Here is a 25,786-nt window from a genome sequence, read left to right on the forward strand (position 1 = left end):
ATTTCACTTTTATATAGATTCGTCCGAGCTTCTGCAAGCATTAGGACAAGTAAGAAAAGAAGCACAAAAGAATAATGATCCCTCTTCATCATAAACAAAGAAATGGATTTTTCTTTTTTCCTTGTACAAAAAATATGCATGCTTCACAAATTATGACATTTATATGCATAAGCAAGAATACCATCTCTCAAGCAAGCACAACCATCTATGTTCAAATTTTAACTTTGAGTTTCTAACCGAATTATGTAGCAGTTAGATCAACATTGTACCCAAAAGGAAGAGACTGAAATTATTAGATAATAAGAAAAAGAACTGACATTTTGCATAAACGAATGCTCATTTGCTTCTGCAAATGTGAGAGGGTGGTCACTTATGGGGTGCTTCCAACTAGAACTTTCTATTATCTTTGGTAACTTAAGGTAGTCCAGACTTTTTTTAAGTGAATTCTATCAATTTCTGAAAGAAAAGGAAGAAAGATGAAACCTTATACATTGTATCCCATATTTAATGTAACAAATGAAAAAGAAACCATATTGACTAAATCACGTAAGTTAGCGTTTTCCACCCAAAAAACATGAAGCGTGGCAAGTTCCATAAATCAGGATGATTTGGTGCAATGTGTTTACGATGCATATGTGATGTGCCATCCAGCCAACACCAAGCTGCCCAAGAACTGATCTCACCTCCAAATACAGCTTTTATATGCCATCTACCATTTTCTACGGTCCATCGAAATCCCTACATAGGATTGGATGGCACATATTAAAGCATTTTGAGATTGAAAACATATAAAGCACTCAATAAGAAAAAGACTAATGTAACTTAATGGGCTAAAGAAATCAGCCACTGGGGTATCATCATGGTCATGTCCCATTCTGACGGGCCCCACTCCACTCTCCATCACCATCCATCATTTTATGGTGATGACTCCAATGAGTTATGGTCTTCTAAGGTTCATTGGATTGCACTACACTTTTACTAAAATGAATGTCAAAAACTCCAGAAAGATTCCATGTGACACCTACTGCATAACGAGTATCTGCGGCAGCTGCAAACCATGCACGCATGCCTGCAAAGAAAAGAGAAATGGACAAGGAAATGGACAATGAAAAATCATTGTTGATTTGGGTCCTTACCATCCACTAAAATGATGGAGGTGATGAGAAGAGAGTGAGACCTACACGAACAGGACATGACCCCAACGGTGGGTCCTACTCTCTCGCCATCACCGCCCATTTGATCAGACATTGATGACCTGATTAAGTGTGATTTAGAATGGATCACACTTCCCCCCATCACCGGTTGCCATTTCACATGGCAGTGAAAACCCCACTGGACTACGGTTTTTCATAGCCCACCAGACCATGCTTTTCTGAAATCAAATGGGCCACTGAATTTTTCCAATTCATGTTAGAATAGTTCCTTAAAAAGCCAAAACACTGTCAAACTCAAAATTTTGAGACTCGTCTTTATTGTCCAATAATACACTTATTATATCATTCGTTTATTGTGAATCACATATATGAAATTACATCCATCTCTACCATCATTTTTGAAACGAGATGGTGGAGATCAGATTTAGTGCACAACTGCTGTACTATGCGTAGTATCCTATAAGGTCCCTAATGTTGTGAAATCGGGATAACCCAATCACTCCTTTTGAGCAAATCAAGATATCTCAAATCCCACTAGATATGGTGACCACTACACCACAATGATTTCAACACTCAAATAACATGCCCAATATGCAATAACAAATACAATATAATTGCGAAAAATATAAAAACAATAAAACAAGCAATATGAGAAATCATCAAAGCATAACACAAATGAAAGTTGAGAGGGACACGCACATATACGTGGTTCACCCAAAATGGGCTACGTCCACGAGCAAGATGGTAAAGATGTATTCACTATCAAGAGGGAAACTTATAAGATTGGGGTTATGTAAAGTTACCTCATACAATCTCAAGGAAAGCTCAAACAAAGGAATTTCCTACCAGAAAACCACCTACAATCGACTCATTTCTTTGATTCACAGATGCCACGAAGAAATGCCCACAAAATGGCTCAAGATAAGCCCCAAATGGTGGTGCTAGGATGAATTTTTGCAGCTAACTATTAGCTGCCCCTCCAAAATGTCAATTATGCCCCGACCCCCTCCCAGAAACTAACCATTCTGCCCTTGGTTCAGTTTTGAAGAAACAGAAGGGAAAAAGCCTTTGATCCAGTGAGATCAGAGGCATTTCAAATAAATCAGAACAATAATGAATAATAAATATTAAAAATTAATAATAATAAAAATTAATAAACATGAGCATGCCTCTGTATAGAGATAGAGATTTTCCTCTGCGAAATCATCTTTCACGTATCCATCTCTTTTAGGGCACCACTCCATGGCCTGTAACACAAGGAAAAAAAACAACAAAAACCCCCCAAAAATCAAAATATAGCAATTTATTGATTATCATTTATTGAATTTCTAACAATTTACTTAAATATGACCTCGCTCGATCTTGTAGGAGGAACCCCTTGATATCTAGGGTTTGTTACTGGCTTAGAAAGCTCCACAGTGAGAGGCACTGAAACCATGAAAATTGCCTTGATCCAATAAATTATAGCAATAATCTCAACCAACAAACATTTAAAAAACAAACTCGTACTATTTTTTTATGAAATTAGGGCAAACAATACCTTGTTTTCTTCTTCTAATCAGCAGCATTTTCAAGAAATTCAACCGAAATTTTTGGGGATTTTCAGTCGCCATTGTTAACCAGGAAGAGAGCTTGGAAGTAACTGGCGTTTCAAGGGCGATTTACATGCTTTCAACAAGTGTGAACGTGATTCGGGGCCGAATCTGCGGACCGAAATTTCGGCAATTTGATTGAGTTTCGGGGTTTTGTTTCAGTGAGAAAGCCGAAAGACCATACCAGAAGTCGAAGGGGCAAGATCCGATACTAAATTTCCCGAAATTTTAGGTTCGCGCTATTTCTTCAAGGAAACTTCGCGTCGAAGTAGACTCCCTCCATCTCTCTGTAAAAACTCAATCCAAAACGACAGGAATAAATGAAAAAAGAAATGAGGTATTGTTACAGAAGGTTCTATATGCTCTTTAGATTCACTGTATTTAATATGAACCAAAATATAAGAAATTTAATTGAAAAAACATGTTTGCAAGCTTCCAATATACAAATTAAATAAACCAAATTATCAGATTCAATGCATCCAAACTCCTTAAATATCCGAAAAAATGCACTTAACCCAAATTGATCAGTAAATTTACTATTTCTTTTAATTGGTAAAAGATTCATTGAACCCAAATTGATTCTTTTATTCATATTTTCACCTGTATTTTACAGTAAAAAATATCAGAAAAAATAAAACCAATAACCCACAAAGACAGTCATAAAACCCTGAACTCTAAAATACCCTAGATAAAAAAAAACATACATAAAACCCTAAACTCTAAAATCCTCTCAATAAAGAGAGAAAAAGAACACCAATTCCCAACTAAAAAATATAAAAACTTCCATATTCTTCAGTAAAAACATAATCAGAACGCAATATTCATGATTAATTTTAAAAAAAATTAAATTATCAAAGCAGCATTTTAGAGAGAGAGATTAAGTTACGAAAAAATGGTTAGAAGGCAGATGAGAGAGAAATCAAAATATGAAAGCAGATTTAGAAAGCAAATGAGAGAGCGAGCGGGAGATTAAATAATGAAATAAGTTTTTTAAAGATGATGGGGAAAAGAAATATTACACAAATGAAGAAAGCTGATGAAAGAGAGAATCCATAAATCAAGAAAGTAGATGAGTGAGAAACATTGGATAAATGTTAGACAGAAATATTACCCAAGTGAAGAAAGCGGGTTAGAGAGAGAAAATATGGGTAGGGTCGATCTGATCCGTTATACCCATTATATATGTTCATAAAAGTTTTTTTTATGACTAATTGAGCTCAGCTAGAGATATAATTTTGCTCTAGATCTAATCAAGTATATCTACTAATAAAATATGTAAAGTATGCTTTCTACAAGAACCTTGCTTCATGAAAACAAAGTAAAAACTTCGCCTACAATCCTCGTCCGGAGAGTGCTTTGGGCATCGGAAATTTCCATGATAACTTTATAAGGAATTTTCAACAATGAATATGAAATTTGAAGTTTAAAAAATGGCACAAATTTTGTAGATCCGTAACACTTAATTGTAGGGTGAAATACATGTATTAGATATTGGAAGAAGTTTATATAAAGTTGCAACTTTACCTTTACAACTACAGGTGCACCTTAAAAATCAGTAGAAAATATAGTTTTAATATTGAAAAACCCTCTTATTGATCATCTCGACATCGAGATTGTCAAGATGTATGACCATAAAAAACAAAAAAAAAATTTAGTCTTAGAAATAGTACATTTTACAACATATTATCTACACAATTTATTTTCAAGATTTTCATATGTTTATAGATCTACTTGATTTTAACCATTTTAAAACTTTAAAATTTTATAATTAAATATAAAAATAGAATTTGAAATAATCTTAAGAACATTTTACATCAAAATTATATACTATGATAAAATTTGAAGGTGCACCTTCCCTCTACAGCTACGAATGCATCCGTATGCCAATTGCATGTTATACAATATATACTACTTTTAGGCTTTGAATTCCTTTTTGAATTCCTTTTTTTTTTTTTACAACCACATGGTCCAAGCTGAAACGATCGATTAGAAAGTTATTCGACACCAGAACTACAATTTTTAGTGAGTTTTGAGGTGAGACTTTATTTAAATATTTTTTATATAAATAAATTATATAATATATTAAAAAATATATAAAATAAATTTTACTCAAACAATTTCTCGAGTCAAGTCAATAAACCCGAACCTGTACCAATGATTCAAAGATTGAAAGCGGGCCCTACTTCGTACGACTTTGATTCGAGTTATTCCAATTCGTCTTGGACAATTCTAGTATTGCGCTACAAATTACAAAGAAATTTTATAATTTTGTGAGAATTTGGTGATTACAAGGATTTTCTTTCGAAGCCATCCACCTCCCTATTTCGATCTGATTCAATTGATAAGGCTCGATCATCAGATTTTGTTGTTAAAAACCTCACATAATTTTCTCAATGGATTTCATATCAAAATACCTTGTATATTTCGGAACACTGCCTTTAGATAAAAGTTAATTTTTTTAAAAGTGGACTACCTTATCAACAATTAATATATATATATATATATATATATATATATATATATATATATATATATATATATATATATATATATATATATATATATATATATATATATGTTAGTTGTGCCATATACACCCTAATATTATGGGTAATATTATAGAAATATATACGATGAGACTATTTACTTTTGATACAATGAGGTCACAATTATTGTTGACCGTTAAATTTGAAATCGAGTGGTTATAGGTGTGTCATTGTTTGGGTACAAAGTCTAAAATAAATATATTTGAATATTGTACCACACTTTCATCTATTGGATTTCACATTAAACGGCTAAAGTGATTATGATATTTTTATTCAAAAATTACATAATTATGGTCTCATAGTATACAATCCTTGTTATTTAGTTATGCTTGGATAGAGGGTGATTTTTTCATTCACTCCCCAATGACAAATAGCATGATAAATTACCTTGAATGAAGTATAATTTTACAAAAGGGTGTGATTTGTATAGAGCCAAGGCTCTAAACAATCAAAGTAAAGCCCGCCTTCAAATAGAGTCGATAAATGTGTTTTAATATTGGAAATCTTTAGGATAACTTTAAAATATATTTTGATCTTTAATTATAAAATTTAAAGCTTCAAAAATAGTATAGATCGAGCGGATCTATGAAAACTTGATAATCTTGAAAACTGACGATCGAAATCTTTTTTTTTCTCATATCCATGCATTTTGATGTCGAAATAATTAATTAGAGGATATTTGAGCATTAGAACAACCTCTTCTAGTGAAATTTTTTAGATGGGCTCTAATTTGATTGTTTAGAACCTTAGCTCTATATAAACTTTTTCCTTTGCAAAAAGATAAACTTATACATGAAATAATCTTGCATAAATTGCATAATAGAAACCGTAAATTATCAACGATAACAAGAACATCTGATAAATAAGATTTATAGAAAATGAGAGAAAAGGCATAAACCTTCACGTCAAGCTTATTTATCTATTGTTTTAAAATATCATAGAGGGTGCGGTTTGTATAGAGCCGAGGCTCTAAACAATTAAAGTAAAACATACCTTTAAATAGTATCGAGAAATGTGATTTCAATATTGGAAATCTTTGTGATAGTCTTAAAATATATTTTCGTCTTTAATTATAAAATTTAAATCTTAAAAAATAGTGTAGATCAAGCAGATCTATAAAAACTTGAAAATTTTGAAAATTGACGGTCAGAAAATACGCTACAAGATTCACTATTTCCAAAATTTGAAATCTATTTTTTTCTCATGTCCATGCATCTTGATGTCTAGATTATCAATCTTAGGATATTTGAGCATCAAAACAACATTTTCTAGTGAAACTTTTCATGTGCGCTCTAACTTAATTGTTTAAAGCCTCAGCTCTATGTAAACTTTTTCCAATTATAGAAGGCTTAAAGGGCTAGTTGATCAGAAACTAGTATATAAACCTAGGAAAAGGCTTTGGCGATGAATGATGATATACACCCGAGGATATTAAACTTAGAAAGTCATAGTCTTTATTTTTTTTACAAATTAGAGAGTTCAAATTCTTTCTATCTATTGAAGATAAATTTACATCAAAATCTAGTCTAGATGGTGGAGGAGGCTTGAAATTTACTAAAAACTAATATGAATATGGGTTTGAGGAAAATGAGGACCTTGATCGAATCAGAAAGTAGTGGGGACTGACTCGGTTCCTTGACAAACTACGAATCGATATGTTTTATCGTTACCTACTCAGTTCTATCAAATAAATGGGTGAGTCAATTAAGGAATTAGGCAATAAATATCAGCCAAATCACCTAGATCTTATCTCTTTTTATTATTTATTTTTTATGTAAAAGTATTTAGATAATATTTAAATTTATTGGGAGCGTTTTATAAATAAGTGAATCATTTGATGGATCGGCGATCCGAATCAATCCATCGGATGACTGATCGTGCCACCGGATCTAGGTTTTAAAACACTGCAACCTCACCATTTATTTAAAGAAAAATGCCGGCCAACGTAACCATCACCACGAAAAGGAACTTCCAACTCTTTTCGGGGCAAGCAACTTTAAATTTCAATTTTTATTTCAATAAAACCCTTCATCATTTCTAAACTAAAAAAATCATGTAAGAACTCAAAATATTTGGTGTCACAAACTTCTACAAGGGCTTAAAAATCTAATTTTATACCTAACTATTATAAACTTTAAAATTAAAAAATATGCTCATTGAACAAATCTTTAAACGCATAAAAATATTGAAAATGGACAGTCTAGATAATATATTACAAAATTACAAGTTTTAGGATTTGAGATTCTCCTTTTTCTTATATATCCAGATGAAGACGACCAAATAGAGGGTTTTTAAACATCAAAATGACTTCTTTTTTTTAATGAATTTCTTTATGTGCGCCTTGTTTTTTTTAGTGTAGTTTTGAGGCTTGCGTATTTTCCAGATTTTTCAATGACATTTTCCAGATTTTTTTTAAAAAAAAAAAAAACTTATTTTAATCCATCAAAATCGAAAAAAATATTAAAAGGGTGCAGTTTGTATGGAGCCGAGGGCTCAAAGTAAAACACACCTTCAAATATTGTCGAGATTTGTGGTTTCAATACTGGAAATCTTTGTGATAGCCTTAAAATATATTTTTATTTTTAATTGTAAAATTTAAGCTTCAAAAAACTGTAGATTGAGCAGATCTATGAAAACTTGAAAATTGATGGCCTAAAAATGCGTACCAAGATACACCCTTTCCAAAACTTAAAGTCCATTTTTTTCTAAAAAAAATAGTTTAAAAATATAAATTTTTTTAAATATAAAATATATTAAAAATTGCCAACTTTATTCAGGTAGTTGGAATCAATAAAAACAAGCAGATCTGACCAACTAAAATCGTTCAAACATTGGTTTTTGTTTATTAAACCCTTCATTTTGGACTAGACCGGTCAGTTCTGATTGGGGATGAACTTGTGTATCTTGTAAGAGGTTCTAATTTTAAAAATTACTATAACTTTTGTTTTTCTATTTTATTTTTAACTAAACAATATAAGGATTGTATTCTTCAATTATTCTTGAGAATTGTCCTATTTATCAACCAATTCAAAACAAGAGATTTGTAATTTCATCACTCGAGTCTAGCTATATCCTATTTATCATATTTTTAATTACAAATTTTAATTTATTCTTAACTAATTTACGCCATGATAAAACAATTGATTGTTCAAATTTACTTAACAAAACATGATTACCATAAATTATTTAACAATTTAAATTATGATTTATTTGTATTAAAATAATTAATGCAATTTTGAATTAAGAGATTTTAAACCTAATGAAAGGCATGAGATGTGTGTCCAACTTTCCCTAGACTTTTGAGAAAGAATCAAGAATTACTTAGAGAGTATTATTTTAAGGGACAAGTTTATATAGAGCCGAGGTTTTAAACAATCAAATTTTAACCTGCCTAAAAAATTTAATTAGAAGAGGTTATTTTGATGCTCAAATATCTTCAAATTGATCATCTTGATATAGAGATTCATGGACATGAGAAAAAAATGGATTTCAAGTTTTGAAAATAGTGTATTTGTAACGTATTTTTGGACCATCAATTTTCAAGATTTTCAAGTTTTCATAGATCTATCGATCTGCACTGTTTTGTAAGTTTTAAACTTTATAAATAAAGATGAAAATAAAATTTAAGGCTATTACAAATATTTTCTATATTGAAACCACATTTCTAGATACTATTTGAACGTAGGCTCTAATTGATTGTTTAGAGCTTAGGCTCTATAAAAAGCACACCCTTATTTTAAACCCATATCAGTTGGCTGAACTGGCTTCCAAAAACCCATTTTGATCAACGAATCGTTGATCTGGATCAATGATCTAACCAATTCTCCTCAGTGAGAATAAGTAAAATATAAAAATTGACAAAAAAAAATAGAAAAAAAAAACATTTACAGAACTGGCTGGTTCTATAGGAACCAGAGTGATAAGCACTGCTTTTCAATATGATTATGATCTAAATCACAAAAGAGCCGGATTAGATGATTATGATCTAAATCACAAGAGAGAGAGAGAGAGAAATTTTAATGAATATCATTAAAAATTGAGAATAAAATTTGATGATAGAGGTGATCCAGATATTCTACATTTATTTATCAATGAGACGTTTTAAATAATGAAATAGGAGTCCCAGAGAGATTCAAAATTTATAATCATATTTGTTGTCCCATGGTAACATTGAACTGTGCTTATCATTTTGCTCACACATAAGTGTCAAGATTACTATTATTTATTCCAATTTTATGTTTTTTCGCCACAAAGGCTTGAGGTTTTTTTTAGAAAAAAATTGTGAAGTTTTATTTTAACACATATTATAATAGAAAAAGTTTATATAAGGACGAGACCCTAAACAATTAAATTAAGGTGCACCTCAAGAAGTCACTAGAAACGGTTATTTTAAAGCCCAAAAATCCTCAAATTGTTTATCTCGATCTCAAGATGTATGAACATGAGACACAATGGAGTCTTGGACATAGTCCATCTTGTAATGTATTTCTAGACTGTCTATTTTAAAAAATTTTCTAGTGTTCATAGATCTATTTGATCTACACTATTTTTGAAGTTTTGAATTTTTATTAGTAGCTATGAAAATAAAGTTTCAAACCATCACAAAGATTTTCAATACCGAAAAACATATTCCGACACTATTTAAAGGTGCGTCTTGCTTTGATTGTTTTGAGCCTCAACCCTACACAAACCACACCCTATTATAATTTTTTGATAAGCTTGGCCAATTGGACGCATTTTAAATATATTAGTTTGGATTGATAATATATTTAAGGGGGCACACCATCTACACCCTTTTTTCTAATAACCTCATCCACATTTTTTTTTGGCATTTTTTTTATCAAAATAACTTCCGCTGTAGTTGTATTATTGTGAAGCCTTAGAATTATGGAACTTTAATTACTGTCTACCCCATTTTATACAGCATATTTCGAAGTATTTTAAATGTCAAAACTAAGGAAAAAGAGTGTGAACGAGAATTATGAAAATTGAGGTTTTTTTTTTTTTCTTCTAATTTTTTAAAAATTAAAGTATATTTCTAATCATTTCCCTTGTTTCAACGTTTTATGAATTTATCGACATATTCCGATACTATTTAAAGGTGAAAAATATATGTAACAAAATTACATATATTTAAAATATGCTGCTGATTAGATTTAAAGGTGAATGGTCGTGTGGGTCCCATTCAAGCACCTTCTTTGCAATTTTTTGGCCAATCTCTAACTCCCCAAAATTCCGGCAAGCCGCCAACAATGTTCGATATGCCGGAATCGCCTCTGGAAAAGGGATTTTGGTGACAATTTCATGAGCTTTTTCTAGCTCTCCAGCCCTTCCAAGAGCATCAACTAAGCAAGAACAGTGCTGAAATTCAGGTGAGATTCCATAGTCTAATGACATGGAATTGAAGTAATATAAGCTCGCTCTCACTAAACCTACATGGCTACAGGCACTTAGGACCCCAATGAAGGTAACATTGTTTGGGGCAATACCTAATTTGGGTAACTCATTGCAGACATTAATGGCTTCTTGAGCTCTTCCATTTTGCGCATAACCTGAAATTAGAGCATTGAAAGTCACTATATTGGGAGCCCGAACCTCATGGAAAGCCATTATCGAGTCCTCAATGCTTGCACATTTTGCATACATGTCCAAAATTGTGCGCCCAACATAGACCTGTGAAGAAAAACCAGACTTGGTAATGGTCACATGGAGTTGTCGGCCTAGTTCCATTGCCGCTAAGATTGCACAGGCCATTAAACAAGGGGCCAAGCTAAATTCAGTTAGCCTAAATCCTTCAATTTGCATTTGCTTGCATAGGAGAAGTGCTTCAAATCCATCGTCTTCCTGAGCATAGCTTGCTATGATTGAGCTCCATGAAATCTCATCTCAGCAACTCATGTTATCGAAAGCTCTTCGAGCTTCATCAACGGAGGCACAATTTGCGTACATCTCGATAACAGCATTTCCAATTGATATGTCAGAGCCCCAATTGGATTTTATTATGTGAGTGTGTATTTGAAAGCCCATGCTCGAATCTGACATATTCGAGCAGGCTTTTAGAACAGCAATGAAGGTGAAAACATCAGGAGAAAAGCCCATTTGCTGGAATTTGCAGTAGAGATTTATGGTTCCCAAAGCTGTTTCTTTTCTCTCTGCAAAAACCATCATCATAGAAATCCAGGACACCCTGTCTCTCTCTTTAATTCCCCTGAAACCCCTGAAAACCTTCTCAGAATCACTCAAAAGGCTGGAATTTGCATAAAGAGAGAGAAGAACACTTGCCATGAAATTCTCTCTCTGATACCCCATTTTCACCACTTGGCCATGGAGCTGTTTCCCTTGTTCCAATAACCCACTTGTCTCTGCACAAGCCTTGAGGGCACTGGACAAAGCATGCTGATCAGGTTTCATGGCTTCCCTACACATCTCTCTAAACAAAACCAGAGCTTCTTCTCCCTCACCAGATTTTGCATATCCTGAAATTGCAGAGCTTCAAGCAAACCTGTCTTTTCTAGCCATGGAGTCCAGAATTTTTCGACCAGAGCCCAGGCTTCCACACTTCGTATAAGCATCTACAAGAACACTGCCTAAAACATTATCTCTCTCTACTCTACACTTTAATATAGAGCTATGGATTTGCTCAACTTCTTTCTCACTCTTACATGACTTCAGCAAACCAGAAAAGGTAAAATCATTGGGTTTTATACCTTCAATTTGCATTTTGTAAACGAGCCTAAAGCTTCCATATAATCTCCATTTTTTGCACAACCAGCAATCATGGAGTTCCAAGAAACACTATCTCTATGAAACAAGTTCTTAAACACTAAAAATGCATTATTCAAAAGATCCAATTTAGAGTACATATCAAGCAGAGAGCTCCCTGTAAAATATAAAATATAGAGAACGATTTTTAAATTCCAAAAATATAAAATATAGAGAACGATTTTTAAATTCCAAAAATATAAAATATAGAGAACGATTTTTAAATTCCAAAAATAAAATGGGATTTTTTTGTAAATATCCCTGAAATTTATATGCCGTATAATTTTACAATAGCATAAATCATGTCAGTACTCGGATTTAGTGACACATTGATCACACATAAATATCAGGTAACTCCCTATATATTGTAGTTTGTGTTTATAAGGTTCTACATTGCTTTTTCAAAGCCCTCCACCATATATGGTGCAAGTCATTATATCTGTATTTATATAAACTTTATTTATATAAATAAATGCAAAGTTGATGCTTTTGGGTGTTGAGGTATGTCAGTTGAGAAACTTGTCAAACCAATTGCTTGCTTCTTTCACCATCAAGGGCGTCATCTCATGCCCAATTCCTGGTTCAGATATGAACTGCATTCATATAAATTTGTTAGAGAAAGAATTCCAAGTAGTGGGTTATCAACTAATACTAATGAAAAAAAGGATAACAAAGAAATTCTAAGAAAGTGCCTTTATATAAATATGTTTGCGTATACAGGTATGTATGTATGTACATATGAGTTTCAATACAGGCGGTTCAACTTATATTATTATGTAGGCAGCAAGATCTTTTATATATGGTAAAAGTTTATATAAGGTTGAAACCTTAAAATGTAGAATTACAGAGGCACCTCAAAAACCCATCGGAAAAGGTTGTTTAATGTTGAAAAAACCTTTAATTGATCATCTCGACATTGAGAATGTAGGAATATGAAAAAAAAAAGATTTCGAGTCACATAAATAGTGCATCTTGTAACACATTATCTAGACTGTTCATTTCAATATTTTCATATGTTTATAGATCTACTTGATTTTATCCATTTTTGGAGTCTCAAATTTTATAATTAGAGATTAAAATAGATTTTAAGATAATCCTAAGAATTTTTTACATCAAAATTACATATTATGATCAAATTTGGAGGTGCACCTTAATTGGATTGTTTAAGGTTGCAACCTTATAGAAACCACACCCTTAATATATATACATATATATAAAACAATGGATCTTGATCTAATATGATAGTAGTTTAAGTCATGCTCCAAACCATTAGATCTTGTTTAAATGGTTGAAAATGCATATATTGTATGAATTTTATTTTATTTTATTTTTTCTATTAATCAGGTCAATCTGAAATTTGAGGTGTATGTACTTGAGGCCATCAGTACAATATAAAAATATAAAAGAAATATTTTTAAAATTAAAAATAACCAAATTATCCCCCATCATCTTTTGAGGTAATTTGGTTATTGTAGAATTTTAAGAATATTTTTTTTATTTTTTTCTTGGTTATTTTAAATTTCTAAGAATATGTATTTTATATTTTTTCTTGTGCACCCTATTATGTAGGATATGTATACAAAATTTCATTCTCATTCAATTTGTAAAAAAAAAAAAAAAATTAACATTCAAGTAGCAACTAGTATTTTTCAACCATCCGATCAAGATAGGATGGCTGGGAAAATGACCTAAACTACTATTCATTTTAGGGAAACACTATTGTTTATATATATATATATATATATATATATATATATATATATCATCTTAGGTCGAGATCTATTGAGAGAGAAAGACCTCTATCAGTTGGATGGGAAGAGCAAACTGGTATAAAAAAATGAGCCGCTGGGCAGACCTTTATGAGATTACTAAACATACTATAATGTGAAACTTGATGGTCAAAATACATGCCACCAGGTTTTTATTATTTTCTTATGAACAAAGATGTTGCACACCCTTCTAGGCTCTATGGAGATTCAGTTTTCTTAGTGTTTGAAAGATTTCGAGGCTGCGAAGTCGGCTCCGAGCCAGGCCATTCTAGGATGAAAACCCCTTGGCCCCGATGGAGCCAGGCCATTCCAAGATGAAAACCCCATAGTCACCCGAGTCTCCTGCTTTTTTTATAATTTTTAAATTGTTTTTGCTTTTAAAATTTTCATATAAATTGCTTATTCAAGTCAGAGCTCAAATCCGCCATTCAAATCTATCAAGGGTCATACCCTCACTAAGACTATAAATGTTCATATATTTTCTCACTACTTCTATCAATATCTTTTTGAGCCTTCAACTTGCCCTTTTAGAGCCTTCCACTTGAATCAAATCTGAACCTCCTAACCGGTGTTGTATTGGATTTACGCTGCACATGGTTAACCCAACTAAGTCTAAATAATTTGGTCAACTATCAAATCTTCATAAGTTTTAATTTTCGATGCAATGCGGAGCATATCATTCCTAATAGCACAAGAAAACTCCAAGTAACAAAAGATTTTCCATAGAAACTAAGTTCCTGTAACAAGAAAGATTGCAATTGTATTGAATCAGCACTAACCATTAAAATGTAATTCAGGAGACATAAAAAGCTCACAGTTCCAACTTCCAGCACATTGGCACGTTTGAAAATAGAGCATATGAAGTAAGATAATTTCGAACCTTGAAATTCCCAGGAGATTTGGCCAGATAATATGCCTCAACCACTCTTTCCATTGCACTTTGCAAACCTTCAACAGGACATCGAGGGTCTTCTTCGCCTAAAAATATCATGGAAAGTATAATTATTAGCAACAAATGATTTAGCTACTGCTATATGGGAACTTATGTCTAAAGCAACTTTAAATTTGGTATCAGAGTGGCATAACTTAAGCTTCATCATTTACAACTCAATATATTGCCAAGTCAGGTCAAGTCAAGCGAGTACAAGTTAACTCGCCTGATGTATCGAGGCTAAAATTATTTAAAATCTCATCCAAGTGGGATGAAAATAAAATCCTTGAGATAAAAATTTGGGCAGTCCCTGGAGGTATCACAACTAGATAAAAATCGGTGGGCCACATAAGAAGAATCACAGTAATTCCCACAACTGCATCACCCTCTTCACAGGAAAAGCAGAATCATAGAACTCATAAATTTAAGGGCCTCCACAATATGATCCACATAGTCATGAAACTTCATGATCTAAAGGTTATCACAGTCCCATCAATGGCTTGGACAGTGTTGGCAGGCATGGGCACCATCATACAATTTGAATTTTGAATTTTACAGACTCATTATCTCTCCATCACTGTCCAACCATTGATTAGACGGTGATAAACCTTATATCACTATTGCTACTACGACCATATGGATCATTTTATCTGACAATCTTCAACAAAAAAAGAAACATTTGCTCCCATACTTAACCAAAGAAGGATACTCTGTAAGCTTCAAATCAGTAAGTTCCCATAGCTATTTTCAGGGCATACCATTTAGAATCAAGAGAGGGCGTGGTGTAATTGCTAGAATTGAATGAGGTGCATCAAACTCGTGCGCTACACCTGGGGCAATCTGATCCCAAACCTGTTTCAGAGGTGAGGAGACAAGATGGCTATCAATGTCAAGATCAAAACTCAGAGTTTATGTTCTTTAAGGCAAGATCAGAAAATAACAAGAGCATATGACATTTAAATTAGCATCAAGTCATATAATAAAGAAGGAAAAGGCAAATGATCCCTCGAATAATTAATAGACTGGGGTATTGAGCGATCTAAATATGAAATGAGTGTTAATGCAGAACAGAATTGTAACCGACTGAATCTAAACTGGCCAATTAAATGAACCAAATCTAAGCCTTTATTATGTCAAGAGAAAGTTCTGAAAGAGATAAGTTTCATCAAGAATGATAATGACTGCATAAAGGACATTTCCTAAAAGAAGGTAATATTGTGAAAAGATCAGTGCACTTTCTACAACAACTTTTGTCAAACATGATAATGAAAACAGCCTATCATTCCCAGCATTAAGTATTCCCAGTCCCAAGGAAATGTAAAACACGGTAAATTGAAAATACATGACCAATGCACTCTATCCACAAGCTTATTCATGAGCTTGATGAGTAGAGCATGCAAGAGAGAGAGAGAGAGAGAGAGAGAGAGAGAGAGAGAGAGAGAGTTTGGGTGGGAAGAGCATCTGCTTTTTGTGTGCTTGCAGATCAATTATGCAGTTCTAGCCATTGGAGGCCTTTCATGTAAAATGAAAAATATAATCTATAGTCACTTACCATGTTGAAAAGAAAATCATAAAGCTAAGCAAACCTTCTCCACTATTTCGCTATCAATCTCACTTTTATATAGATCCGTCCGTGCTTCTGCAACCATTAGGACAAGTAAGAAAAGAAGCACAAAAGAATAATGATCCCTCTTCATCATAAACAAAGAAATGGATTTTTCTTGTTTCCTTGTACTTAAAATATGCATGCTTCACAATTTATGACATTTATATGCATAAGCAAGAAAACCATCTCTCAAGCAAGCACAATCATCTATGTTCAATTTTTCACTTTGAGTTTCTAACAGAATTATGTAGCAGTTAGATCAACATTGTACCCAAAAGGAAGAGACTGAAATTATTAGATAATAAGAAAAAGAACTGACATTTTGCATAAACAAATGCTCATTTGCTTCTGCAAATGTGAGAGGGTGGTCACTTATGGGGTGCTTCCAACTAGAACTTTCTGTTATCTTTGGTAACTTAAGATAGTCCAGACTTTTTTTTAGTGAATTCTATCAATTTCTGAAAGAAAAGGAAGATAGATGAAACCCTATACATTGTATCCCATATTTCATGAAACAAATGATAAAGAAACCACATCGACTAAATCATGTAAGTTAGTCGTTTCCACCCATAAAACATGAAGCGTGGCAAGTTCCATAAATCAGGATGATTTGGTGCTATCCGTTTACGATGCATATGTGATGTGCCATCCAGCCAACACCAAGCTGCCCAAGAACTGATTTCACCTTTAAATACAGCTTTTATACTTTCCACTCGAGCATGCCATCTACCATTTTCTACGGCCCATCGAAATCCACACATAGGATTGGAAGTTTAACTTCGATAGCACATATTAAAGCATTTTCAGATTGAAAACATATAAAGCACTCAATAAGACAAAGACTACTATAACTTAATGGGCTATAGAAACCAGCCACTGGGGTAACATCATGGTCATGTCCCATTCTGACGGGCCCCACTCCACTCTCCATCACCATCCATCATTTTATGGTGATGACTCCAACGAATTATGGTCTTCTAAGGTTCATTGGATTGCACTATACTTTTACTAAAATGAATGTCAAAAACTCCAGAAAGATTCCATGTTCCACCTGTACACCAATTATGGGGACACCTACTGCATAACGAGTATCTGCGGCAGCTGCAACCCATGCATGCATGCCTGCAAAGAAAAAAGAAAAATAAAAAAATATGAATTGTAAATATTCAACAAGGAAATGGACAATGAAAAATCATCGTCGATTTGGGTCCTTACCATCCACTAAAATGATGGAGGTGATGAAGATAGAGTGAGACCTACAAGAACAGGACATGACCCCAATGGTGGGTCCTACTCTCTCGCCATCACCGCCCATTTGATCAGACATTGATGACCTGATTAAGTGTGATTTAAAATGGGTCACACTTCTCCCCATCACCGGTTGCCATTTCACATGGCAGTGACAACCCCACTGGACTACGGTTTTTCATAGCCCACCATACCATGCTTTTCTGAAATCAAATGGGCCACTGACTTTTTCCAATTCATGTTAGAATTGTTCCTTAAAAAGCCAAAACCACCAGTCCTCAGAACCTAGAAAACTGATCATCATCACATCCAAGCCTTTTCCCAGTTATTTGAGATCGGCTTAGAAACCAGAAAACTGGCAGATACAAGCCCAATGAATCAGATTTTAAGCCATTCATGTTATACCCTTAGACTGAAGAAAGACATGATGATTTTTTAGATTGATTTAAGTATACAAGAAAATTACTATACCTCCTAGTGATTCACCAGTTATCCCTATTCTAGAAGGATCAACATCTTTTCTCTCAGTAAGATAATCAGTCAATTTTATCAAGTCCCACACCTGTCACATAATGCAAATTTGCAGTTGCCAAATGTATCCCTTTTGTATACACAAGACATTAAAGGAATCAAATTGAAATACAGAAGATGATATTGATAAAGGGTGCAATTGATCGCAACCATAAGAATTAACCCACCATCACACAATTGAGGCATGGATACGTACCGATGATATGTTTAACATGCACAACAATCTAAATAACATATAAGTGCCCACTAAACATTCATGGTTTAAAAACTTTCTGGGTCAACCAGGAACTTGACCAGGTTGACAAGAACCACCATGTGAGCTTGTGAACCCGGTCACTTTCTAGGCCTATTAATACTCATGTTTTCTCCTATGGGATGTGTAATATTCTTTTCCTAAATTAATGCCTCTTGATTGCTCTATTACTTTCTATATCTTCAGAGTACTGAGTCATTAACTACCATAATGTGTCAATTGTAGCGTATTTAAAATTTTGAATTGTAGAGTGGGATGTGATTGCTTTTTCCACTCATGATTTTGCTAACTGCATTTTGTTTTCTTGCTGTTCTAAACTAAAACGTAAGGTGGCAATATCATTGCTCATATCTACATTTAGTTCTCACAAAAAATCATTGTTACAGTAAGGAGTCCCCTAATATATTACTTTTCCTCTGTACAATATGATATATAGCATATCTGAATACTAAAGGATAGTCTGCTTTGACAAAAGAATTGTAGCTCTACAATGGACCTTGGCTCCACTTATTTTAGAAGCGACCTATAAACTCTTATATGAAATAGGTCAACTACTAATTCAATTGTTATCTCCCTCTCCGTGTATATATACTCACATACATACACCGCATAGGTCACGCACAGTTGGGTCACGAGGTTAATGGACTGATAGGTAGGTCCAAGCTGAGCTCAAGTCCTAAGTTCTCTAACCATGATATATATTTAAGCAATTGCATAAAATACAAAACGAGCTGCTGCAATATCCTAGGCATAACATGAAAAGAGGAGGAATTCCGTCTCATAAATGAAAGGCATTGTATCACCATTCTTCAATGCTGACACGAGCGCCTGTACACCCAGAATGAAGAATTTCTAAGTCCTCCCCAGATCACTAGTTTATTAGATACACACAACTACAGAAAACAGCATTCCAAAACTCACCGAGTTGACTTAGACTAGCCTGGGTTACTCGGACTGAGCAGGCTGTCGAGCCCGGAAGAAAAACCTTGGGTATATTAGCCAAGTCTTGCCAGATCCCAAGGTTTTGGGGTTATTGCTTTTAAGACTCAGTCCTCGCCTTTGACAGGAGTGGCTGAGTTGAGTTGCCTGACTCAGGCTTGGGACCCCAGCAAATCCCAAAACCCTAGTCCTTGCTCCAAAACACTACAGGAAAACATCCTAAAATCCACTGTGCATTGAAAATACATTGTCCCCTGGGTCGTCACCATTCAATGCAGAGAGAAAGTTGGGACCACCAGACGAAGGCATGGTCCCAATGGTGGGTTCTCACCCTCTCTCCATCACTTTCAATCATTTCATTGGATTGTGATGACTTAATAGACTATGATTTCTACATAATGCAGCAATGGATTATAGTATATTCTCCACATAACCTTTCTTAATTGTTTCACAAATGGGTGCCCATTTTCAGAATGAGACCATACTGGAAAATAGTAGCATCAGTAGCATTCCCTTTTTAGTTTATTTAAATTTTAAGATGGAGTGATGCAAAATATTAGGTACATCTCGATAAGCTGTCACACTATTCGCTCGTTCACCATGATAGCGGGAATCGACCGAAACTGCTACATATCCCTGTGAAGGAAACACAAAAGAGAATCAGTATCATGAAAATGCTAATTAACGTAAAATCAAATTTTATCTCATTAATGTTGTCACCTCAAGTAATGGCCGTATCCATTCCTTACATTTATACGAGCTATGCAAACTTACAACTGCAGGTCTTCTATATTGATTTCTCTCCCTCAGGCTGAGAATCAACACTGGCAAGCGTCCTTGCTCACCTTCCTGTTTAAAAAAGGACAAACTCAATGAACATGGATCAGTATAAAACAAGAGAAACCAACTGATATCAATCCCAAGATTTCAATATCAAATTGCAAGCTTCGCCTAACCAAGACAAGAATAGGAAAAAAGAGTGAAAAAAAAGGCTACATACTGATTCAGTTATTTAAATAAAGTACTGGATCACTTGAAAAGTGATTAAATACTACATTAGTTGTACATTCAATGTTTAATAATAAGAAAAGGTCTCCACCAAGATTGTCATGTGAACTTTGTACCATGCCCAAATACAACTTTCATTACTATACAATGAAATTAGCAAGTGAAATTGTAAAACTCTTTTAAGAGAAAGAAACTCCTTCAAAATATATAAACCCCAGGCCTAAGTGGGGACGTCTTAATAAATGGCAATAAAGCATAGCTCTGTAACTCCTGTAAAATCATGCAGCAAACATGAGAGAAAATTTGTGAACATAAAAAATTGGTGGTGGGGTGTAGCATCCGCTATGCAATGAGTCACTTAAGCCCCACACCCTATATATGATATTTGCATACATGCAATTCACATTCCCCACAACGACAATGCCCTCAGAAATAGAATTCATCACTTCTGTTCTACATGGGCTCCCGGTGGTAATACTACTCTAAAGTGAGATACATTCCTCATGATATATAGTGTTGTTCTTTCCCATTTCACAATGGGTAAATGCAAACCAAATGAAATTTTTCCCACATTGATTTGACAGCCCATAGTCAAGTTCCAGAACACCCACATTGACATATTTTGGTTTTGACAAAGGTTCCCCAAATCAGTGCAACTCACTATCTCTCATCAAGCTTCTATTCATGTCTCGTGGGATTGGTGAAGTTTGAAAACCATACTCACTTTGCCACTTGCATGCGTGCATCCATGATGCAGCACAGAGTTTCACTTCATTGCATAAGTTCCCTCTAATCCACATAAAAAAAACCTCAGCCTTTCATGGATATGTCAAACTGTTGATTTCAATGGTAAAATTTTATTTGGACTCCCTAGTAATGCATTGTCATCACCAGACCAACACAATAAAGCTTTCTCGAACGTAACACATCTTGAAATGACATTTTATCGATAATAAGATCAAAACATTTCCATGATTCCATCTAAGATGCATATTCTCCCCTTCTCCATAATCATATGATGGTACTTTGGTACAAACCCATGACAAACACAAGAAACACTCAAAATACTAAGATACTTGGTCAAACATCTTTTTGAAAATCTTTAGGAAACTGTATCTAACCTTTAATAATCTCGCAATTTCAGAAACACGATGTGTTGAATCCAACACCTCTGATCTGTACCCGCTAATTTGTTCCATTATGTGAAACATAAAGCTTTAACTACTAATTCAGCTTGCCTAGGTCAAGTTGGCTCTTACAAAGGGATGAGTTTTTTCTTTGACATGAGAAAGAAAGTCACATCAAGTTCTTTAACATCAAAAACCAAGTTGTATCACTTATCCCACTTGTTGCATAAACCACTTAAATTTTTTTAACCAGTGTACTGTTTCCGGATGAGCCAGCCTTAGATCATCCTAGTCTGGTCAAAGTTCTGCTCAAGTCTAAACTGAGTCTGTTTGCATCTAAGTCTCTCACAAATCAAGCAAATATTCCTCAAAAAGTACATTTTTACAAAGAGGAGACTCAGTGAGTCGACCAGGGACACACTGAGCCTACTCGCCAGGGGCACTGCCAAGTCTCAGGGCGAGCTTGAGGTTCAAAAAACTGTCAAACTCAAAATTTTGAGACTCGTCTTTATTGTCCAATAATACACTTATTATATCGTTTGTTTATTGTGAATCACATATATGAAATTACATCCATCTCTACCATCAGTTTTGAAACGAGATGGTGGAGATCAGATTTAGTGCACAACTGTTGTACTATGTGTAGTATCCTATAGGGTCCCTAATGTTGTAAAATCGGGACAACCCAATCACTCCTTTTGAACAAATCAGGATATCTCAAATCCCACTAGATGTGGTGAGCACTACACCACAATGATTTCAACACTCAAATAACATGCCCAATATGCAATAACAAGTACAATATAATTGCAAAAATATAAAAACAATAAAACAAGCAATATAAAAAATCATAAAAGCACAACACAAATGAAAGTAGAGAGGGACACACACATATACGTGGTTCACCCAAAATGGGCTACGTCCACGGGCAAGATGGCAAGGATGTATTCACTATCAAGAGGGAAACTCACGAGATTGGGGTTATATAGAGTTACCTCGTACAATCTCAAGGAAAGCTCAAACAAAATAATTTCCTACTACAAAACCACCTACAATCGGCTCATTTCTTCGATTCACCGATGCCACGAAGAAATGCCCACAAAATGGCCCAAGATAAGCCCCAAATGGTGGTGCTAGAACTAACCATTCTGCCCTTGGTTCAGTTTCGAAGAAACAGAAGGGAAAAACCCTTTGATCCAGTGAGATCAGAGGCATGTCAAATAAATCAGAACAATAATGAATAATAAATATTAAAAATAATAATAAAATAAATTAATAAACATGAGCTTGCCTCTGTATAGAGATAGAGATTTTCCTCTGCGAAATCAATTTTCACGTATCCATCTCTTTTAGGGCACGACTCCATGGCCTGTAACACAAGGAAAAAAAACAACAAAAACCCCCCAAAAATCAAAATATAACAATTTATTGGTTATCATTTATTGAATTTCTAACAATTTACTTAAATATGACCTCGCTTGATCTCCATGAGGAGGAACCCCTTGATATCTAGGGTTTGTTACTGGCTTAGAAAGCTCCACAGTGAGAGGCAATGAAACCATGAAAATTGCCTTGATCCAATAAATTATAGCAATAATCTCAACCAACAAACATTTAAAAAACAAACTCAAACTATTTTTTTATGAAATTAGGCCAAACAATACCTTCTTTTCTTCTTCTAATCCGCAGCATTTTCAAGAAATTCAACCGAAAATTTTCGGGATTTTCAGTCGCCATTGTTAACCAGGAAGAGAGCTTGGAAGTAACTGGCTTTTCAAGGTCGATTTACATGCTTTCGACAAGTGTGAACGTGATTCGGGGACGAATCTGCGGACCGAAATTTCAGCAATTTGATTGAGTTTTGGGGTTTCGTTTCAGTGAGAAAGCCGAATGCCATACCAGAAGTCAAAGGGGCAAGATCCGATACGAAATTTCCCGAAATTTTAGGTTCGCGCTATTTCTTCAAGGAAACTTCGCATCGAAGTAGACTCCCTCCGTCTCTCTGTAAAAACTCAATCCAAAACGACAGGAATAAATGAAAAAAGAAAATGAGGTATTGTTCATTGTTACAGAAGGTTCTATATGCTCTTTAGATTCACTGTATTTACTATGAACCAAAATATAAGAAATTTAATTGAATAAACATGTTTGCAACCTTCCAATATACAAATTAAATAAACCAAATTATCAGATTCAATACATCCAAATTCCTTAAATATGAGAAAAAATGCATTGAACCCAAATTGATCAGTAAATTTACTATTCCTTTTTAATTGGTAAAAGATTCATTGAACCCAAATTGATTCTTTTATTCATATTTTCACCTGTATTTTACAGTAAAAAATATCAGAAAAAATAAAACCAATAACCCACAAAAACAGTCATAAAACCCTGAACTCTAAAATACCCTAGATAAAGAAAAACATACATAAAACCCTAAACTCTAAAATCCTCTAAATAAGAGAGAAAAAGAACACCAATTCCCAACTAAAAAATATAAAAACGTCCATATTCTTCAGTAAAAACATAATCAGAACGCAATATTCATGATTAATTTAAAAAAAAAATTAAATTATCAAAGCAGCATATTAGAGAGAGAGATTAAGTTACGAAAAAATAGTTAGACGGCAGATGAGAGAGAAATCGAAATATAAATGCAGATTTAGAAAGCAATGAGAGAGCGAGAGGGAGATTAAGTAATGAAATAAGTTTTTTGAAGATGATGGGGGAAAGAAATATTACACAAATGAAGAAAGCTGATGAGAGAATCCATAAATCAAGAAAGCAGATGAGTGAGAAACATTGGATAAATGTTAGAGAGACATATTACCCAAGTGAAGAAAGCGGGTTAGAGAGAGAAAATATGGGTAGGGTCGATCTGATCCGTTATACCCAGTGTTTAAAAAAACCCCTCCTTGTTCGGTTCGACTCGGGAGTCGCCATAGACGGTTTCAAATCGGTAAAAAAACGGGCATCGAGAATCGGATGATTTTTGTACAGTGATTCACCGATTCACTGTACGGAATTGGCGAGTCTCGTACGGAAGAAATTAAATTTTTTTTTTTTTTTTTTTTTTTTTTTTTTTTTTGTTTGTAATCCATGATAGATTTTTTTGTAATACTTGATCGATTTTTTTGTAATCCATGATCGAATTGTTTTTTTTTTTTTTTGTAATCCATGATAGAATTTTTTATTTTTTTTTATTTTTTGTAACCCATGATAGAATATTTTGTAATCCATGATCGAATTTTTTGTAATCCATGATCGAAATGTTTGTCTTTTTTTCTTGTAATCCATGATCGAATTTTTTGTTTTTTTTTTTTTTTTTTTGTAACCCATGATAGAATTTTTTGTAATCCATGATCGAATGTTTTGTAATCCATGATCGAAATGTTTGTTTTTTTTTTGTAATCCATGATCGAAATGTTTGTTTTTTTTTTTGTAATTCATGATCGAATTTTTTGTTTTTTGTTTTTTTTGTAACCCATGATAGAGTTTTTTGTAATCCATGATTGAATTTTTTGTAATCCATGATCAAATTGTTTTTTTCTTTTTTTGTAATCCACGAGGGAATTTTTTGTTTTTTTATGTTTTTTTTTTTTGTAATCCATGATCGAATTTTATGTAATCCATGATCGAATTTTTTGTAATCCATGATTGAATTTTTTAAAAATTTGTGATTTTTTTTTTTTAATACATGATCGAATATTTTTTTGTAATCCATGATAGAATTTTTTGAAAATTTGTGATTTTTTTTTTTTAATCCATGATCGAATTTTTTTTTGTAATCCATGATAGAATTTTTTGAAAATTTGTGATTTTTTAATACATGATCGATTTTTTTGAAAATTTGTTAATTTTTTTTTAATCCATATTATTCAAAGAGAAAATGAGAGAGATAATGATTCTGAGGCCACCCTATCCCAGCCATATTATTCACATATCGAGTCCCAACAGCAACAGTGTAGGGATGAGCACGACAGTGCAGGTGAGCATGAAGGATGGACAAGCTTCGGGGATATTGGATTGGGAACACAACAAAACACTAACACTCAGGGATTTGGGAATAGTCAGACGGCTGTTAATATCGATGATTCGTTTTTAGATCGAATCAATGAATTGTTAAACGAATTCAATCAAGGGCACCAGCGTGACCTAGAAGAACAATAACGTCGTCTATCATTTTATTTTTAGATCATATGTTACTAATTTTATGCTTTGTTGTAGTCCATGTATGTTGATATACTTATTCCATGATAATTCTATATTTATCTTTTTGTGTAATGTAAAAATGCTGAATGGCGGTTCATGCAGGGAAAG

At 33.6% G+C, this 25,786-nt stretch overlaps 3 protein-coding genes and 1 pseudogene across 34 annotated transcripts; all 4 read right to left on the reverse strand.

The window, feature by feature from the left end:
- Nucleotides 1–375: 375 nt before the first annotated feature.
- On the reverse strand, nt 376–3,988 carry LOC18425591 (uncharacterized). 5 transcript variants are annotated; one of them, XM_020662094.2, is made up of 6 exons: nt 3,858–3,982; nt 2,931–3,033; nt 2,695–2,857; nt 2,506–2,582; nt 2,324–2,401; nt 376–738 (listed from the first exon to the last, which is right to left on the reverse strand). In XM_020662094.2, the coding sequence occupies exons 3-6, from the start codon at nt 2,765–2,767 to the stop codon at nt 538–540; spliced, it is 429 nt and encodes a 142-aa protein (XP_020517753.1). In that variant the 5' UTR covers nt 2,768–2,857; nt 2,931–3,033; nt 3,858–3,982; the 3' UTR covers nt 376–537. The 5 variants fall into 5 exon arrangements, with proteins under 5 accessions (XP_020517753.1, XP_088721169.1, XP_088721167.1 ...); XM_088865043.1 differs by lacking the exon at nt 3,858–3,982 and adding an exon at nt 3,766–3,852; XM_088865041.1 differs by having other exon boundaries at nt 2,695–3,033; nt 3,858–3,988.
- A 6,437-nt stretch (nt 3,989–10,425) lies between these two features.
- Nucleotides 10,426–11,022, reverse strand: LOC148782385 (pentatricopeptide repeat-containing protein At4g33170 pseudogene; annotated as a pseudogene).
- A 156-nt stretch (nt 11,023–11,178) lies between these two features.
- Nucleotides 11,179–11,703, reverse strand: LOC148782386 (pentatricopeptide repeat-containing protein At2g33680-like). The gene has a single exon (XM_088864631.1). It carries the CDS (start codon nt 11,701–11,703, stop codon nt 11,179–11,181), a length of 525 nt encoding a protein of 174 aa, XP_088720757.1.
- Nucleotides 11,704–12,096: 393 nt separating this feature from the next.
- Nucleotides 12,097–24,388, reverse strand: LOC18425587 (uncharacterized). 28 transcript variants are annotated; one of them, XM_088865058.1, is made up of 12 exons: nt 24,297–24,361; nt 23,366–23,468; nt 23,131–23,293; nt 22,758–22,835; nt 20,106–20,180; nt 19,896–19,967; nt 18,080–18,170; nt 17,412–17,482; nt 16,307–16,393; nt 15,513–15,606; nt 14,704–14,801; nt 12,097–12,647 (listed from the first exon to the last, which is right to left on the reverse strand). In XM_088865058.1, the coding sequence occupies exons 4-9, from the start codon at nt 22,830–22,832 to the stop codon at nt 16,349–16,351; spliced, it is 429 nt and encodes a 142-aa protein (XP_088721184.1). In that variant the 5' UTR covers nt 22,833–22,835; nt 23,131–23,293; nt 23,366–23,468; nt 24,297–24,361; the 3' UTR covers nt 12,097–12,647; nt 14,704–14,801; nt 15,513–15,606; nt 16,307–16,348. The 28 variants fall into 28 exon arrangements, with proteins under 28 accessions (XP_088721184.1, XP_088721175.1, XP_088721183.1 ...); XM_088865049.1 differs by having other exon boundaries at nt 20,052–20,180; nt 24,297–24,359; XM_088865057.1 differs by having other exon boundaries at nt 24,209–24,341.
- Nucleotides 24,389–25,786: the final 1,398 nt, after the last annotated feature.

The sequence above is a fragment of the Amborella trichopoda genome, chromosome 4 (genome assembly GCF_054954075.1).
Source record: "Amborella trichopoda isolate Santa Cruz 75 chromosome 4, AtrichopodaSantaCruz75HAP2 v2.0, whole genome shotgun sequence".
In the NCBI taxonomy this organism is placed as follows: Eukaryota; Viridiplantae; Streptophyta; class Magnoliopsida; order Amborellales; family Amborellaceae; genus Amborella; species Amborella trichopoda.

Excerpts from the sequence above, each read along its gene's own strand:
- LOC148782386 (XM_088864631.1), bottom strand. The coding sequence starts at position 11,703 with ATGAAACCTGATCAGCATGCTTTGTCCAGTGCCCTCAAGGCTTGTGCA.
- LOC18425587 (XM_088865050.1), bottom strand. The coding sequence starts at position 22,832 with ATGGAGTCGTGCCCTAAAAGAGATGGATACGTGAAAATTGATTTCGCA. Across the intron at positions 19,968-20,051 it reads GGATACGGCCATTACTTGAG|GGATATGTAGCAGTTTCGGT; the intron begins GTGACAACATTA and ends TTTCCTTCACAG. Across the intron at positions 16,394-17,411 it reads TCCCCATAATTGGTGTACAG|AAGCACGGACGGATCTATAT; the intron begins GTGGAACATGGA and ends TAATGGTTGCAG.
- LOC18425591 (XM_088865041.1), bottom strand. The coding sequence starts at position 2,767 with ATGGCGACTGAAAATCCCCAAAAATTTCGGTTGAATTTCTTGAAAATG. Across the intron at positions 2,583-2,694 it reads GATTAGAAGAAGAAAACAAG|TGCCTCTCACTGTGGAGCTT; the intron begins GTATTGTTTGCC and ends TCATGGTTTCAG. Across the intron at positions 2,402-2,505 it reads CTCCTACAAGATCGAGCGAG|GCCATGGAGTGGTGCCCTAA; the intron begins GTCATATTTAAG and ends CTTGTGTTACAG.